Genomic DNA, 19,334 nt, shown 5'->3' with positions numbered 1-19,334 from the left:
TTATTGAACAAGTTCAACTTTCTTGACGGGAAGACTCGAACTTGTCTGTGGGCAGCTGTTGCCTTCAGCTTCAGTTGATTTCTTATATTCTTCCATTGCTTTCTTGTATATTTCCATTTCTTCCGCTGCTTTATCGTTCCATATCTTTTTCTCTGCCTCATTTAGCTCCTGGTGGGGAGCGGTGCAAATGCAATTTGATTAGCAATGTTTGTAAAATAAAGGGAAAATTCTGTTTTCTATGTGCAAGGCCGTGAAAATACCTTCCAATGGACTGAAATAAGAGCACTCAACGTAGTGTTGCTGATGCCTGGATTCTCCTGCAACAAAGCGTTTCTGGTTTATTTGCTGAAAAGTAGGAAGGAAGTTGCTGGCTTCTTGGGTTTGTTGGCATCTGTGTTTTTTCCTTTCTGCTGTTTCTTTTTCTTATGGGTTTCTTTTACTTTCTGCTGATTTCAATCAATGGGAAAATTAATCCAAGGCTGTGTTTACTGTCTACAATAGGTTTAATGCAGATCTATACAATCAGAAGTCGGGTTCTTGTGATCAAATCACACCCCAGGCTATCCCAAAAGTGGGGAAAGGCAATGGCGAGTTTTTCTTTGCTGATGGCTAGCCACCACCAACATGGTGTGGTGCATATAACAGTCATCCGCCCTAGATGATGATCCAAAGATGCACCATCTGCTCAATGTCTTGAGCAATCCAATAGCAGCGTAGAATGACATGCAGGGCTTAGTGTGATGGACACTGACCTTGATTATCTTTTCTGTTTTTTCCTTCTTCTTTAGCAATTGCAGGGCCTCCTGTTTCTGAACCTTGGTATTTTCTTCATCTTCACGACGTATGTTCTCCGCTTTCTGGTTCCAAAATAAAAAGAATCATATAACCATTTGTGAAAAACCGCACATCTGCAGATTGGTTGATTGAAATTACCTCGGCTTTTTGCTGCTTGTAAAGCTCCATTTCTTGTAAATACCGTTCCATTCCTTTCTTCGCAGCCTGAATTAGGGCAATCAAGATGAAACTAATGAGATTGAAAAATGCCACTAGGACTATAATTGAAGAAGTTTGCTGTGCTGGTGAAAAATGCCAAAGGTTTCAATGTAGATGTTTTTACTTCTTCATATGGTGCCCTCTTCTCCTCTGTCATGTTCTTCCACTCCTCTCCTACAAGCTTCGCAATCTGAATGAAGAAAAACAAGTCATAGGAATGTATGAACACGAGCTCAGATGACCATGAATTTGTTTATTCTGGTAATACCTCCAAAACATTATTGTTCTCTGGAACTAGAGCGGGCCTCCTTTCATTTGAATACAAAAAGAAAGCTGATAATGGTTTCTTTGGTTTAAAGGGATCCTTCTCTTTCCTGCGTATTGCAAAAAAGAAAGGCGGTAACATTGAAGGCAGCCAAAACGGAGAGGAACAAGAGACCCAGAGTATAAATTGTGCAACAAGTATCTCCTGTAAGACATCAACCTACTTCTTCTTCTTGGTCTCTTTATCTGCATCTTCTTTGAACTGGAGATACTGCTCTAATAACTCCAGAGCTGTCCTCTGTTTCTGCTGTTCCATGAGAAGCTTCATTGCTTCATTCTCACGCTTCTCCTTCCCAACAATCTGCATCTTACTATCAAAAGTTAGAAAAAAGCAACCTTTTCATGACTTTGCAGGCATTGCCCATAAACTACTTCTTGCCTGTTGGTATGCTTCTTTATTAGCTTGGCATCTGTCCTCGTAGGGCTTCTTCTCCTCTGCACTTAAGTTCTTCCATTTCAATCCAAGAATGTTGCTGATTTCCTTAAATTCAGCTTCTGGATTCTCTCTCTTCACCTGCAATGTCACGTACACGAAAACGGATTGTTTTAGATAACATAGTCTTCATCAACATGAGAGAACAACAAAAAGGAGAAAAAGTCTAGGAGGATCAAAATCACCTGATTCCATTGTTCTTTGCACCACAAGATATACGCAGAGCACGGCCTTTTCTCCTTCTTCTCCTCCTTATCTCCCAGTGTGATTTCAGGGAGAGACTGTTCCACCCAGAAAGTAACAAACAAGAAACAGAGGAACAGAACTGTCACAAAGCAAGAAAGATTAGGGAGAGATTCTTGTTGGGCATACTGACCACATTGGGTTTGAACTCCTTTATCTTCTGCAGTTTCTTGAGCTCCATCTGGATCCTCTCCTGATCCTTCCCTCTGATCTCGAGCTCCTCCTCCTTCTGCTTCAGAAGGGCGTCTTTCTCCTTCAGGAGCTCCACCGTCTGCGCCTTCTCCAGCGTCAACTGCTCGAGTTTCTCTCGCATCTTCTGCAACTCCTCGGCGAGTGATTCGCAGTCGTTCTTCTTCGAACCTGATTTGTTCTTCCGGCACGCAAGCTTGGGGTTCTCCTTCTCTGCAACCAGAAAGGAAGACAGCCCAAGAGGGGAAGCTTCAGGGGCGTTGCCAGCCATGATGTTGCTCTCGTTTTCTGGGTTATTCCTTTCTTTCAATGGCTTTCTTGACTTCTTGGAAGCCATGGCTGGCAGATGGATCGGTGGTTTTCTTGCTCTTAGGCACAGAATGCGTTTCTGTAGAGGTTGTAAGGTTTTCTTTTATCAAGGAGGGTTCCTAACGGATAGATTTTTCAAAATTCAAAATGGTATTAAGGAGAATCAGGAGAGAGTTGAGTTCCGATTTTACGGTTGGGATCGGTCATAGGGCCCCGTTGGACGGTTGAAGCAGGACTCTGAATCATTACTGACAACTTATCGGCCATGAAAACATCGTGATATTTTAACTTTTTTGTTTTTATTGTTCTTTCAGGGGAAAATTCTCAATAAAATTTAATATCTGAAAATTATACGATACAAGTAGAAATATAAAAAAGAGAAAGACCGATGAAAACTTGAAAAGTAGCAATCAATATACAGGTATGGTGCATCAATATACAGGTGGGTCTCCCTAATCCTAGCATAAGCATAGAAAAAACAAGAGGTAATCAAAGGTGACATGAATAATTGCAAAGTGAATGAAATTGTAGCTCTACATGGTAATGAAAAAACAAAACTCCCAAAGCCAACCCATATTTTTGGGATAAAAGCTTGATGACGATGATGGTGACAAAGTTATTTTGTCTTATCGCATCCTATCCCACTACCAACTCGGCTTAGTAAGCATGTAAGATAGATGAAGACTTGAAAAGAGGCAATCAAAGGTGGCACGGACCGTAAAGTGACCAAATGTTACACTTGCGATTTTGTTTTTGTTTTTAAATTTGAGTTAAAATCAATTTTATATTCAGGCAAAATTTGAGAGTTTAAGTTACCGAGCTGTGTTTTGGACTCAAACTAGGTTTCATGAGAAGCTCAGAGGGGTTTAGGTGTGACTCAGGGTTTTGGATCTTGGATGCGTTAAGTTCGGATCTAAACCTAATTTTAGATCCAATATGAATTTGGATCTAATCTCATTTGATGAGACCCATAGGGTCAGATGCTCTGAATAACATCATTATTGTTTTAATAGAAATTTTGGCCGATCAGTGACTCACCTATTAGATCAGAGTTGACCTTGATGTTCCTCATTTCAAAGACATCAAAATCGACTATCTACTGTCCCAAATTAGTGTTGATTTGAGCGTTTTATTATCGATGGAAGTTCATGCCTAATTGTAGGTCAAAAATTAATATTTTTCAATATTGACTAAATTTTTTTGTTGATCCCTATGCATACGATTAAATCTAAGATCACCATGACGATCTACATTTTAAGAGCTATCAAATCAACTATTTAAACATCAAATTTTGATAAGTATTTAGGTTTGTAGGCCTCACAAAAGGTTACCATGTTACTAAAACCTAAATCAGGGCAATAAGTCTATAATTTTCTACTCTAGATTAATTAATTTTAAAATTTAATGAATTAGAACCCATAATTTATTTTTTTATTTGATTAATAAAAAAAAATAATAGATATGAACATCTTATATTAGAGATGAGACTCGTACCTAAACCCATCTATAAATAGAGGCCCTCGTGAAGATAATTAACAAGGTTAGTTCTCCCTTCCTCTCCTATTCTCATTAGATTTTTTTTCTTATTTCTTAAGGTTTTTTCAACCGTCATTGAAGCTGCTCTATGGTACTAGGATGAGAGATGAAGGTGTTGGTGGTTCTAAAAACACATTTAAGGTATGATTCATCCAATGCGTAACATAGATCGAATGCAAACGCATAAACCATGCGTCTTGCCAATTCTATGAGTTGATCCATAGTGGATTAGATCTGGAATATGTTTGAAAAATGTTCTAAAAGTACTTTTAATTCAATACCGTACTTTAAAATGGATTTACAAAATCATTTTTGGTAAATCTATGCCTGAATGGCTAAACCGAGAAATCAGGTAACTCGAAACACATAGTTTCGTGTTCCTACGTAATTTTAAATGGTTAAATCTTTATTTTCAGCATGAATGAATATATATTTTCTATCTTGCATGTGTTTACAATATGAATCATGTCTCTGCAAATTTATTTTGTGCGTTTTATGGTGTTTTTGCATGATAGCATCTTAAAAAAGTTATTTTGTGCACAAATCATAATTTATTTTGATAGTTTAGATTCTAAAGCTTGTATTATGATCATAAGACATCTCTTTATCACTATAGATGATGTTTAAATATTGTCCATGGGTTAATGTATGATTAAAAAATGACACTCCATGTTTATGCATGAGTTTTCTGGTTTTTCTCATGATTTATATTTTATTTTTCATGTTGTTTTGATTTTTTTGATCGATCTATCGTTGTAAAATAAATCAGATTACTAATTATTAAACCCTTTTATGAAGACCTTTCAGATATCTGAAAGGTGTCTCAGAAAAATATTGAGCCTTATTGGTGGTATGAAAGTGAGGGTTATGACTACTGCAACCCAAGACAAAATTTTTATCTTATGTGTAGATCGATTCTTAACGGTCAGTCTTATAAAAAAATTAATAAATAAACAATTTTTAGTTAATAGCTGATTTTTGGATACATTTACATCATATGAATAGATCAGAAAAAAATAAAATAAAAATATGTTTTATTTTTTGTAAATCCTGAAGGCTCACACAAATCATGAAAAAATCAAGATTTTTTAGAAAACCTGTATCTAGAAGTATCACAGGAAGGGTCCCATCCAAAAAATCTAAAAAATTCATATATGGAGTTTTTCGACAAACTTAGATGATTCTGAAAGATAACAAGCATACCTTTCACCAAAAAAATTGGGAGGACGAAATCCTTCTCGGATTGGGTCTTGTGACTGCTTCTTTGGGAAGCAAGATTTTGGGAGGCTCTGTTAAGAACAAAAAAATTATTTCAGGTCCGTGAATTTTTACGGGCAAACAAAATCATTTTTGTAAGATCTACCACTTAGAATTGGAAGTTAATATCCTTTGATATAACTCTAAATTTTTATAGAGTTATATCTATTCATTTTGATGGTCTGTTAGACCCATGAACGACATAAATTTTGATATTATACAATTCTTGATTTTAGATAATATCTTGACTGGTGAAATTATTTTTCTAAAATCATGTGCTTGATTATGATATGAGATATTAATTATGTATATATTAATATAGAATTTGCCATGCATATGCTTTATGCATGCATGTGGATTATTTGGGCATGATGGCATATGAGACTGCATGTTAAACATGAGAATTAAGCATGATAATTAGACCGAATGGTATGCATAATCATACATGTGTTATTTTATGAAACTTATGGTTCACGTTAAATTGAAATGAGTCTCATGCATCATGGAGTGTGGTATGTTTCTTTCTTAGCGATGCTGAGTTGTTGACGGATTCCTTCTTAGCGATGGTGACAGTTGTTCTTGTAGGCCCTGTCTTGGTCACTGAGGATGGACTAGTCCCCAACCACGGTGGCTTAAGAGACAAGGACTTTTAACAAAGGAGGTTCAACTACGTACGCTAGCGGTAATGCACTACGACTTTTTCAAGAAAAAGAATCCTTGATAAAGGATTTTGGACTCTTAGTGCTGGTGTAACCGTGTTTTCTTGGGGATCATAAAAGGCGCGAATTATAAGTGTTTGAAAATACACCCTCATGTAGATCGGTCAACCTATAGTGGCTCATGCAGTGGTGCCCTTGTGGAAACCAATAATTAATATCGAAACAAGTAAATAATTGTATCATGTAGGGAGCAAAAGAGAAATATTAATAAAAGATTAATAAAATATGCTCATGCATTTATGATATGCATGTGCATTGTTCTCCCTCTTAGTTAGAGGTAGAGCTTACTCAAATTTTGCAAGGAGTCAGGAGTTACACTCATGTGAGCCACGAACTTGGTTTGAGGCTGTTTAAGCTAGTGACCTATCTGTATCGCTATTGCGAGATGGGAGGTCTTGTTTTTAATAAGATATGTTGTTAGGCTCACCTCCTACTTTTTCTTCCTTTTTCAAGTACTCATGAGTAGGCGACATTGATGGCGATGAATGCTGAGGACCTCAAATATCTCTAGAGCTGGTTCGAATACTCTTATATTCTTAAGACTACTTTTTTATGTTATGAGTCTATTTTGTGTTTGAGACCCTTGTATTTTAAAACTATCACTGTCATTACCCTGTTGGGATGTTTTGTAAACAATATTCGTAGTTTACCAAACTTTTGTATAGAAACTTGAAAATATTCATAAGATGATTTTGATTTCTGCTATGAAATAATGTTTTATGGAAAGTATATAAAAAATTGTTTTATTCCATTGTAAATAAAATGTTAAATATAAATAAAGTTGTTCTTTCAATTGGATTTTAAAGACAACCTTTTTAATAGCTTTACTTTTGCTGTGTTAATCTCCTTGAATTAAGTTTTTTAATGAATTTATTATTTTGTTAAAAGAAAATAGCTCAGATTTTTCTTTTCAGTTATGTTGGTGTTAAAGGTTTAACCTACATCAGTCCCAAATTTGACCCATTTAGTTCATAAACCATTTAGATAAAAGGGGTTTTGCAAGATTTTAGAAATGCGATTATGTGAGGTGTTTGTATGGCTGGTGTAGGCAGTTGATGAAGGACTCTTAAAAGGTTAATGTATACTATCGTTATGAGAACGCACTTGCATGGAGGTCTATAATGATACCAAAAAACTGTAAGTTTACTAAATTTGCGTCGATGATGTTTTACAAAACTGGGTACCACGAAGAGAAGATGAGCTTCCAATATAGCTATTCTCAAGACAAAAAGTAAAAAAAAAAAGATTGACACTCATTCTAGATGACCATGATGTGGATTCCATGTGTTGTGGTGGAGACAAAGCAAACAAAAAATATTGCTAGTTTTGAAATCGATGTTCAAAAAGTGGATCATGAACAAAATGTGCTCAAAGTAGCACAAAATGTGCATAGAATAGCTAGTGCTTAAGATGATCATGGTATTCACTCAAAGAATGTAGAGTTATCCCAGATAATGAAGAATATCAAATTTGGGGGCAATCCTCATGTGAATGTTCAGATCTCTTAGAATGTTAGTGTTGTAGCATTTGAAATGTTACATGAGTCATTTGTGAGAAGAGCATGATTAGAACCTAGACTCGACCAAACCTATGCCTAAGTTCAATTTCATCCCCATGTGGTTTTTGGTATGACCTTAGTATTCCCTTACCCACTTTTCAATACTTACTAATTCCAATTGTTTGCTCTGTGGGTTGAACTACAATAAATGCTACAATGAGACCATTTCAGTTTTGTGAATAAGAACTGGGTCCACACACAACACACACAACACGAGTGTGACAAGGTTTGTGCCTCATGTGTAGTTACAATTACTTAGGCAATACATATCATGCATTCATGTTTCAATGTTACATGCATTTCAAATTTTTTCATAAGTTGATTCCATTCAACTAGGAAAACAATCACCGAGTTCATATGTTGATTTCATTCCCTCCCTCATGTAGCTCATATGGTCTCATGATGAGAAGGTGCTCCCGTATACAAACTTGTTAATCTAATTAGTTGTCAACATAGGTTGTCCTCTACTCATAGAAGATCCATAAAAGTTTAAGGATCAATAAACAAAACAAAAACTCATAGTCACCTATCATACCTACAACACCACCAACAACCCAATCAATTTTTATTTTTATTTTTTTGTGTTTAGCCTTCATTTGAAAGATGCTTGCATACAAGTGTGGAAGCCTAGCTGACCCTCAAGCACAATCATAGACTTGTCTAGATCAACCAAAAATTTGATGCACAATGTATTAATCGTCTTGCCACTATTGTAGATGAACATCTAATATTCCCAAAAATAGAGCAGGACTGCCTTCAATTTCATTTCTTTGCTTACACAACCTTCAATTATTGGTTTCCTTCCTATATGGGGTTGCACCCTTTTTCACACAACTCTAAATGCCATATCTCTCCTTCAATCATGTCAGATTGATCATATTACCCTCAAATGCATCATCGATTGTTTTCAACAAAATTTGACACAAGTGTTGAAATTACTAAACCTTGATACATTGACAGGATTCCCCGTGACACTTTAATCTTGGTATGCATGCAACGTCCTCTAAAGTCAGGGTGAGCATAAATTCAGGAAATTGGAAGGTATTGGTGGTCAAATTCTAAGTATGTACAATGGCATTTACAAGAGGATAGGTGATTCTCCATGACTTAACTTTTAATTTTTTTTATGTGCATGGAATCCAATCAAATCTTTTGATTCTCAGGTAGACACTAGATCTGTCTTCACTTGTTACCATCTGGCGACAAGTCTCAAGCTTCACATTCGTTGAATCCTTAATGTTTGAACGGGGCTTGAAAGCTTTAACTAAGCTACTATCCTTATTCTACTTGGAACCTTCATTTATAAGAGTCAATTTCTTAGTGCATGATCTTAGAACACTTGGCATTTGTTTAGAGTAGTTGTATTTTTTGTGTAGTAGATCAAATGTCAATGTTTGTGGTCATGACATAGCTAGTCTTTCAATCCACTCAGTCAATTTCATACTAATATCAATATATGATTGATCAACCAATCGTTTAGAGATTTTTACAGAATAGGAAGCACAACCAGCAAATGAAAAATATGTTTCTAATACTTATTTGTTTGCATGTTCACTCTTGAAGAATATTAAATATGAAAACAATAAAATAATGACCTGGCTTCCAGATCCATTAGATAGAACAACTAGGGTTTTTGTTGAACATCTTTTTTAACAAACATCTGTGCCTTTTCCTCAAGATTTTTTAAACCAACTAATGTTATTGAGGAATAAGCAACATGGAAACTGTTTATTCACATTTTATTTAAATAAAGTTCGTTAAAAAAATTATGAACGATGTGCTTACTGGCAAAAAACTCATTGACAATGTGTTGCCGAAGTGTTGAAAGATGGACGAATGCCGCGTAGATGGCCTGCCAGTGAGAGGAATGACAATGAGTGAAGGAATCAACATCGGTAATCGGACTAGGGATTGAGATCACAAACTCATCGCACAACAAAACCCTAAGTAATTGTGAAAACTTGAACGAGAAATGTCATCTAAGAGTTATTGTATATATAACGTCAGAGACTAATACATACAAATCTTTGAGACTAATAGATGTGCATCTCCTCAGTTATGCATTTAATAGTTGTTGACCTTCTATGAATGAGTGAATGAATTAATAATGATTCAATGAATTTTCTTATTTGAGACTTATACATGTGCACTCCTCAACTACACTTTTAATAATTATTAACCTCCTATGAACAAGTGAGTGTATTCTAAAGGATCTAATGACTCCAGTAACCTTCTATTAAATATCAACATCAGAGACTAATAAATGCAATTTTTTTTAAGTGTGCTGAAATAAGCTGCAACTCTTATAAGAGAGATGTATACTAAAGATACGCTAACCTCCCAACATCCGCTGATATTCCTCTTAAAAGTGCGACTGAGATACCTGCTAAAAGTAAAGTGGTCCAAGAAAAGTCAGGAATATGTATTTTTGGAGAGGCTAAGAATTTTGATGAATTAGTAAGTATTTGCATGAAGGCGGCAAATTTTATGTATAGTATGGTAATTTTCTGATTTGAGATGCTATGATTCGAGGAAATTAAACTCAACTTTGGTTGTTTCCTCGATAACAGGCACTGTCCACAACACAGAATTTCAGTAGTCACATTATCTGTTGAAGGTCCTAGCCCATCTACTTAATTTATTTGCCATTACTGCTACAGTACAGTCATAGTGAATTATGTGACAGCTAAGCTGGGGAACGGCTACTGAATGATGCTTTTATTTTTACACTCCAAACTTAAACCATTCAGTCTGATATGAGTAGAAATAATGTGGTCAAGATATTATATCAATAGGGGCATGGATTGGTCAGTGCCAACCACCAAAATTACTCTGCTCCTGTCTTGAAAATTTGATGTTGGAAACTGATGATGCCAGCTCTTGGATTGCCAAAGTCCTGCAGACCATTGAAGGAAGGTGGGACCGTTCCATCACTAATTCCTGAAAATTGAAATACGAACTGACAGGCATATATAATAGGAATTATAGTAATTTATTTTTTCGGATACTGAAATGTGAGTACATTCTATAGCAATCCAGACGCCGATTTTATTCAAACTAAAACCATGAGTATATGCACCGGATACCATTAGAAGATTGATTATCCAAGCCAGAAGCACTATTGCCTTCATTCAACTACACTCAAGACATCATCAAATTTGGCTGTGCAATAAACAAATGAAAGTCACAGTTCTCACCATTCGAGAATGGCATTCTTCCATTAATGAAATGGTTTCTTTCCCAGCCAACCCCTTTCCCGTGGGAAAAAAAGTTTTTTAATCAATTCCGGAGGTTTGAGTGGCACAAAACCATAGAACAGGTGGGTATCCCAACCCTAACACAAGCTTTTCTGGAGCACCCAACAAGTGGATCTTATGTTCTTAGAATAGAATTCTCATGGCCTGAAAAAGTGTGCCGGAAGTCCTTCCCAGATGGATATAAACGATTTTTTCCTCGTCTTCCTCTAACTGAAAAAGTGGGGTAATGAAAGCTCAGGATGAATGGACATTACCGAACATAAATGAAATTTTGAACCATCTCATTTATGATTGCTGCCTTATGCACCAACCCTACCATCATCAACGGTTACCTTATTTTAAAAAAAAAAACTACTATTACCACTGGAAAAGCTACCCATAACCAATTGGGCGATCTGAGACTACCTGCAGGTGTGGTCCTGTAATTATCTCAAAAATAGCGGCTCATGTTTTGTGTACACTGAAAGTCTTCATGAATGGATGCCAAATTAGACATATATGTAGATTGTTTGGATTTTTTTATTTATCACGCCTTTATATTCACTAAACATGAAAAGCATGACAGAATACCAATAGTCAATATCACCTATTTTGCAGCATGTCACCATTTTACCATGATTTTAACCTGATTTTTTGTTTTTCTACATATTTTAGTTATGTTTTCCGTTCCTTTTAAAATTTTATATTTCTTTTTATTTTTCTCATAGTATACTAAAAACAATGTTATTTGAAAATCTGGTGAGGTTTTCCTTATGGGAAAATCCTGAGAATGAGACCGAGCACAAAAAACGCCAGCACCAAACCCAAATAATACAAGAAGAGGTGAAGAATAATTTCACACAGAACAGAGGAACAATTTAAGTGCTGGGCTACGAATCACATATACATCACCGAAGTAATGGATCCCCAAGTGTACAACATTGACAAAGATAATAATGATCTCCTTAGATCTCACTTGTACTGTTGTACACGGCGCTGCAGAAATCATCAAATCATCGGTGACCTGAATCAGTCATGGTTAACAAAGGCACGAATCAAATAAACTCTAGGGATGAATTTGTGTTCCACTTGCGGCTCCACTTCATATCTTTCTCAAACTGGCATCCCAATTTCGTTTGGGAGAGAAACAACCATGTTCACCTCAAACTGGAAATGATTTAGGAAATTCAATTATCTTGTACCATCTTCAGCATCAGGTCACTCCAGGAGTCTATAGGTCCAGGCAAGCACCAATGCAAACAGTCGTTCTGAATCTTGGCATTTTTATCCTTTGCAAAAGGATAGAACTGTCTGTATGGCCCAGGATGGCCATCAGGCCGCAATAATGAGAGCTTGGTGGTGTCAAAAAGTTCTAATCTTGCTGTATTTGAGGTCTGATCTTCAAGCACTTTCTGGAATTGTTCCAGCTCGATATACCGCAGAATCTTGTCCACATCGCCGATACTGATCTCATTTTCTTTGAATGGCACAGTCCTGTTGCATGTTCCACCACTAAACCACTCTCCGTTTTCAAAGTGAGATGGTGTTGAGGTCCTAAAGAAAGCAACTACACTGTGATTGGACGATGTGATATAGTTGAGCGCCAACCGAAGTACTTTTCTGTAGGAGTACTCAAAACCAAGTTCTGTCAGGTTCCTTCCTGGGCAATAATGGCAACCAACTATCTTGCCTTCCTCATAGAAAATACTGGTCTTGAGGAACCACTTGCCACCCGCAATAACAATGAAATCAAACTTCTCAAATTGGTCAGTCCATTTCTTGTCAAGAACATCTAGATTTAACTCGATTTCGGAGCTCGAAACACCATTTATGTCCTCATAGATATTTGCTTTTGCAAGAAATGGTGACCATATCACTGAAAGAGTGAAGTTGTACGAAGGAAACCGCCAGGTTCGGGACTTGTATTCTTCATCATGGTAAACGTCAACAACTTCATCCACCTAACCCACAATAAGAATCAGAGCAATCCACAAGGTATATTGTGCGGATACTTGTATCTCTATGAACTGAAAATGGAGCTAGACCCTTTAAAATAAATTTGTTGCTCAAAGTAGAGTTCAAAGTTCACCAGTGCCATTGACAGTAGAAAGACTACTCTGATATCAAAAAATAAGTTTATTCTTTTTCATGAGACAATAGTCGTTACATGTTTCTATTAAAGTTTGTGTCCAAAATCAAACCATAAGCCAAAGCTTGAGTCTTTCTTAAGTTAACCAGAAACACCATTATAGTGATAGACTGAAGCAGCTTCCAGATTAAGAATCAGTTTGTATGTTTGGAGTAATTCTTGATATTAATAATTGAATTTCACCCTTAGGGCTAGTGCATGATTACAGGATGCTAGTTAAGATTTAAGGTCAAATTCGGTTTCTGAATCACGTTTTCATGGTCAGTTTTGGTTTAGGAATCATCATTTTCATGTTTAGAGATTAAACACCCACATAGGCATTGTTGGGACCTTTCCTAGATCTCATGAACATGCTTGAATTTCAACAATATGAGGCATCTGCCTAAAACAGAGATGCTAGCTTACACATTAAAAAGAAGATTACAGCATAACATTTTTCAATATCAAGATGTGTCTAATTATACCAAACTATAAAAACCAAGATTTAAGAAAATGTTCACAATACACTGATAAAAATTTCTTTCCATGATGCCATACCAAAATTAACTAAATGAAGGTTCATACTCAACCACTTTTTTTCCCACAGATAACTTATGTATATAGATATGGCAATTGATTTTTTTTAAGACAAGCAATTTACTGATTATTTGTTTATCTGTATACTGGTTTCCACATTTATCAAACAAATCCACTTCAACACTCAGTCTTTATTTCAGACATTGTGGGAATGTGAGAGAAAAGTTCAGCATGTAAAGAAGGGAAATATTTGTGATACAGCCTCTGACTGTGCATGAAATTATGCTAAAAGTGTTGACCTGCAGTAGCGTTTGCAAAAATTACACAAGCTTCTATCATATTATGCTCATTAAGCCCAGAAACTAATAAACAAAACAGGGATGCCAAGCAGAAAAGAACATCCAAAAGAACAACGATAAGTAGAATAACAAAAAAAAAGTGAGCTATTGACAGAAAAATGAGACCAACAGATAGAAAAGAGATAGGATGTGGGCTGCAACACATTATAGCTTATATCATTTCTTTTCATTTCAGTTGCAATATTGTGCTAATGTGTGCCTATGGCATGATGACTTTTTACGGTATCATGTCCTATTATTACTTCCACATGATCTGCAGGGTTGTGATTGCCTTTGTGGTTCCAATTGGTTTTCTATATAATGAAGCACCTGTACAGTCAGCTTGTCAGAAGAACATACAGGTACAAACTGATTACAATATGTGGAATGCCCTGTATTTGGACATTTTTTTAATGCAAACAGTAACAAGGACTATCATTAATTCTTACAATATCAGGAGGATTTTTCTTGGAACTTCTAACAAGGCTAGGCCAAGAAAATGAATCAACCAAACTGAGTAGGAAAGTGATGAACACACTATACCAAGTATTTTGGCATGGATAGCTCAGCGTTTGAGAAATTCCATAGTTAGCAATATATGAAACAGAATTTTTTTGTTGTTATGGATAAGTAATTAAAAAATGTTTTGCATTAAAAAGATAGATAAAAAAACTGCACAAAATGAGGTAAAAATTTGACAAATAATGTGCATGTGTGTGTATGCTTAACTCGGTTTTGATTTTATAAAAACAAGATCAGAAAAAGTAAGCATACATCCATGATATATATATATATATATATATATATATGAGAACTACCATGTGAACTGGGCATTTCCAATTCCAATACCTTTTTTGCAAATCCAACCATGTAGATGTGTTTGGCATGGTGAATTTGCTAGGAATCAACTGTTGGATCATGTATTTTTGATGAAAAATACAATTTTTGGATGGTTGAATATTTAGGAAGATCATGAGCCGTTGACTTTAGAGCCTCAAAAAATATTGTTTATGCATCATAATCGGATGATTCAAGAGCTGGTCCTTATAAAACCAAGCATGTACATCACAATCATATGGACAGATTTAAGAGAAGAAAAAAAATCCATGAAAATCATGGTTCACACAGTAGTTCTCATATTCTATATATATATATATATACATTTTCTGCTGTCTACTGTATATACAATCTAGTTAGAAAATCATAGGTGCAAGTTGTATCCACTCAATCTGACATCATAGATGCATTCAGCATGGTTTGTTTGCTAGGGATCACACTTAGGATCACCTTTTTCGATCTAAAACAGTGATTTTTCGAGTTATTTAATCTTGGTATATTGTGTTGTGGGCCATTGGTTTTTGTATCCCTTGGAAAACCAACTTACATTTTGCAAAAACATGATCCACAAGCTGTTTTCTACCAAAGAAACTATGTAGATCATATATAAGGTCAGATCAACAAAAAGATTTGAAAAAAATGTGAGAAAAATAGTGTTTTCCACTAGGTTGCATGTACAAACGACTGTAGCAAATACTGTATATATATATATAGTTTTCTTTATAGCCAAACTACAGTATATGTATAGGAACCATGGGATTAGATCATCATAATCCAAGATCCAATGTGATTCAAACTCGAGATTTGACAGAGTTTTCATGAAGTTTTTCAAATATAGATTTTATTGTTACTCTCAAAAGAACGAGTTTTTTAACCAACATTTTGAAAGAAATGTTTTTTTTTTGTTTTCTAAAGTTTTATTGAAAAGAACATGCTTAAACCAGAGTTGTGCTAACTGCTAACCTATGTCACAGGGACTCTCCAACTAGGGCCGCACCCACATCGCACCCGCACCCGATGCGGTCAACCTGACCCTGGGTGCAATCAACGCACCCAGGGTCATTTATGTCCAACTTTTGGACTATATATATATATATATATATATATATATATATATATATATATATATATATATATATATATATATATATATATATAATTTTTTATATTTTTGCCGCACCCCCGCACCCAAGTTTTTTGAAAGTGCCGCACCCCCGCCCCCGCACCCATGTGACATAGCTGCTAACTATGAGCAGTTCACAAACACAAGAAAGGCAATGGAGTTGAGAACCTTAGAAGCGCCAGATAATCTCAACTTCTGATACCGGTAAGGAGCTTCATCATTATCCACTATGCAGCAAAGGATTGATCAAGTGAAAAAGATGCCATACACAAGGATCAGAGAAAGCTAAAAGAGTTTGGCAATGGGAGGGAGGATAAAGAGAGACTGATACAATATTACATGGATACGGATACAGGAGTGAGACATTATGTGGATTCGCTTGACACGATTCAATAAATTTTGATAATTACAACATAGGGACATGGCTGTACAGTGTACACACATAAATGTATGTATGTGTGTGGGTATAAAACAATAATTCTAAATCACTATAATTACGGACATCAAATAATGAAAGTAAATTGAAATTGAAATGTAATGTAATTGATGAAATTTATAAAAAAAAAGAATTCAAGTGAACATGAAATAAGTAAATAAGATCAATGTTGTGATTAACGTATCAGACCCCATACCACATGGGCCTGAGATACGGGTGTATCGTACTGCATCGTAAGATACGAGAAAAAAAATTAAATTATGCAAAAAAAAAATTAATCACAAAAAAATAAAAAAAACCTAAAAATCTAAAAACAAAAAATGTAAAACTTAGAACACAAGAAAAAATAAATAAACAAGAATGAGTAAAAGAATTAAAAAAAATAAACATAGTAGACTACCGACATCATTCACATGAAATATAATTCAGTAATTCATTAGATAAAGTCAATGACATGGATGACAGTGATATTTGATGCTTGATACTTGATAGAACATAGAACATAAATGTTCACTACATAAACTCATAAAGTCAATAACATAGAAGTTCACTATAACTTCGTAGTTGACTACATGACTAAAGAGTGAAAAGACTCAAAAGTTCACAACTACATAACATAAAAGCCAAAAATGAGTGTTTAGGATGAAAATGAGGAGTTTTAGGGTAAAAGAGAGGCTTTAGGGTTTGGTTTTGAGGGTTCGAAGCCAAAAAAGGGTTGGGTAGGATGGAAATGGGTGATTTGAGGCGAAACACACTTCTAGGGCTCGGATCTAGCAAAAACCTCAATTTTAAGGATGAATTTAATCTCAAAATAAGGTGGGTATGCTAAGAAAAGAGGTTTAGGGAGGGAGAACATACAAAAACGATGTCAAAATGACCCTTGGGGTTAAAAAATGGCCCCCATAAGTGGCCAGTCATCACTTTTCCGGTGTCGGAAAACTAAAAAAAAAAAAGGGGGGGGGGGGGGGGGAGGGGGAGACTCAAACTATACGGGGTGTATCGTACAATACAGTGTGATACACCCATGCATCATATGAGCCATATTGTATCAGTACAATAATCATATTAAATACGATATGATCCTCATGTCATATCAGTTCCCCCACCAATACGATATTGTGTATTGTATCATATCATGATAAAATATGATACTGATAGCACTGAATAAGATCATAAAAGAAAATAAAAATTAATGACACAAATTTGACTGTGTAACTGGTTTGACCCATGAAGTGTAGTATCGTGTTGATACGGGAAAAACATGCTAAGTGAAGTGTCCATGTGACATAGGACTGATATTGCCATTCATTGCAACTCAAGAAGCATATGATAGTACACATGCAATTAAAATCATAAAGACAACAGGCTCAATACAACCTTCCTCACAAAGACTAAAAGCCCAGTAATTTGTAATTTGAAGGAATAAACTTAGATAGAAACCATCTATAATTATGTAAAATAGCACATTTGTGATGAGAGATAACAGTATCCATGACTTAAATCTTCAGATGAAGCAACAAAGATGAAGTCAAGAAGATAAGAAAGTTTTGATTCTCTACTTGACAAAAGCAAGGAGCAAGATCAATTAGGACATCCAAATCCTAGCAAAAGTTTTGAGATCATATACTTGCAAAAGGCATCAAATGCCAAGCATATTTTCCAAGACAAAACGAGGAACGACAAAGTCAGTTAAGTGTCTATAGCCAGTTAGTATACCTGAGCCAGAAGGCAAAGCAAGGACTGAACATGGTTCCTAGAAATGGAGTCCCCAATAAATCCCCAAGTTTTGTTCCTCATCATCTCCAGGAATTTCTCCCCATCAAAGACAGGCACATCACAATCGCGAGGCTTCCACCTCCAGTAAATATAATTGGAATCTGGCCGCCCATTCTTCATGCAATTTTGATGATCTTCAACCCTCAGACAAGTCTCATTCGTATATCTCGGCCCAGATGGATAGTAAATCCAATCTCCAACAAAAAGGTCGCATTTTCCTGCATGCACGTTGATGCATAATCCAGATGAACTTTATATTCAGCATCAGTAGACACAGAAACACTCCGAAAAAAAAGTTCTAACCATCCATGTGAAGTCCTAACCCAGATTGCCTACCCCTAAACAAAAAAAGTTCTAACCATCCATGAGTTGCACAGCAGCTGCGAAAAAGAAAATGTGTAGGACACAATCACACAACTTAATTGGTGCAAATACAGAAAGAAAACTTAGAAGAAAATTATCGAAAAAATACATCCTAAATAGCCACAGTCGAATCGCAGTGACTAGGAAAAAAAAACACAAAGTGGCATTTGGCCATTCAAGACCCAAAAAAGGAATTTTATATATCATAGTTGATCAGTTAAATAAAATGAAATCCTTTGAGTACCATTTACCAAAAATCGATTGCAGCAACCAAAAATGACATGAAAATGGAATATCCAACATGAAATTCTTTAAGCATCGGAAGGCTATAATCCACAATATCAAATTGTATCCTCAGAACCAAAATGGAAAGAAAAACATATATCGACTCCTTTATTGTCGAGATATTCAGCAATACCAATAAAAAACAAATGAGACCATTAAAATAACCAGCAAAGTCTAATTTTTGAACACCCAAAAAAATTTACTGATTTTTAGGCAAGCATGCGTTAATCACAAATTCTACATCATTAACTAAAAAGGGGAAAAAAATGAGGAAGCAGAAGGTCGGAACGTTTGTGTAAACCCCACAGATCCTTTTGGCAAGTACGTAGATTAAAGGTAGCAGGGTACGGACCTCCCTGATTTTTATTCAAGTGGCTGGCCAAAACTCCCGAATCTGGCAACTGGGTATCCGATCTTTCTCCGGAAGAAGCGTCGGAGAAGGAGAGATCGGACTCTCTGACCTCCGAAACCCGTGAGAATCCGCTGGAATTTGAAGAGAATAGGCGAAATGCGAGACCAACCACCAAAATGGAGACGGCGAGCTTGATGAGAACGTGATTGTGGTTTCTGTTCCTCCATAGACTCCATTCAGAAGCCATCTCATTTACCATTCTCTCCTCCCAGATCCTCCACCCTAAACTCTCTCTCTCTCTCTCTCTCTCTCTCTCTCTCTCAGATGCCCAGTGTGCTTCAGTATGCCCCACCGCTTCATCA

At 35.9% G+C, this 19,334-nt stretch overlaps 2 protein-coding genes across 2 annotated transcripts; both read right to left on the bottom strand.

Annotated features, from left to right (window-relative positions):
- LOC149820059 (high mobility group B protein 6-like) lies at positions 1-2,519 on the bottom strand. The gene is given in 10 exon segments (XM_089981734.1): positions 1-168; positions 261-443; positions 753-857; positions 934-999; positions 1,118-1,183; positions 1,262-1,367; positions 1,482-1,618; positions 1,697-1,831; positions 1,936-2,031; positions 2,127-2,519. Coding segments are annotated over 10 exon segments (1,455 nt in total).
- Positions 2,520-11,630: 9,111 nt separating this feature from the next.
- On the bottom strand, positions 11,631-19,334 carry LOC149820058 (protein trichome birefringence-like 25). The gene is made up of 3 exons (XM_089983858.1): positions 18,973-19,334; positions 17,913-18,190; positions 11,631-12,758 (listed from the first exon to the last, which is right to left on the bottom strand). Exons 1-3 carry the CDS (start codon positions 19,229-19,231, stop codon positions 11,985-11,987), a joined length of 1,311 nt encoding a protein of 436 aa, XP_089839984.1. The 5' UTR covers positions 19,232-19,334; the 3' UTR covers positions 11,631-11,984.

Source organism: Nuphar pumila, chromosome 12 (assembly GCF_984573655.1).
Source record: "Nuphar pumila chromosome 12, dmNupPumi1.hap1.1, whole genome shotgun sequence".
NCBI classification, from domain to species: domain Eukaryota; kingdom Viridiplantae; phylum Streptophyta; class Magnoliopsida; order Nymphaeales; family Nymphaeaceae; genus Nuphar; species Nuphar pumila.
Note: the sequence above shows the minus strand (reverse complement) of the source record. Positions and strands in the feature narration are given on the sequence as shown.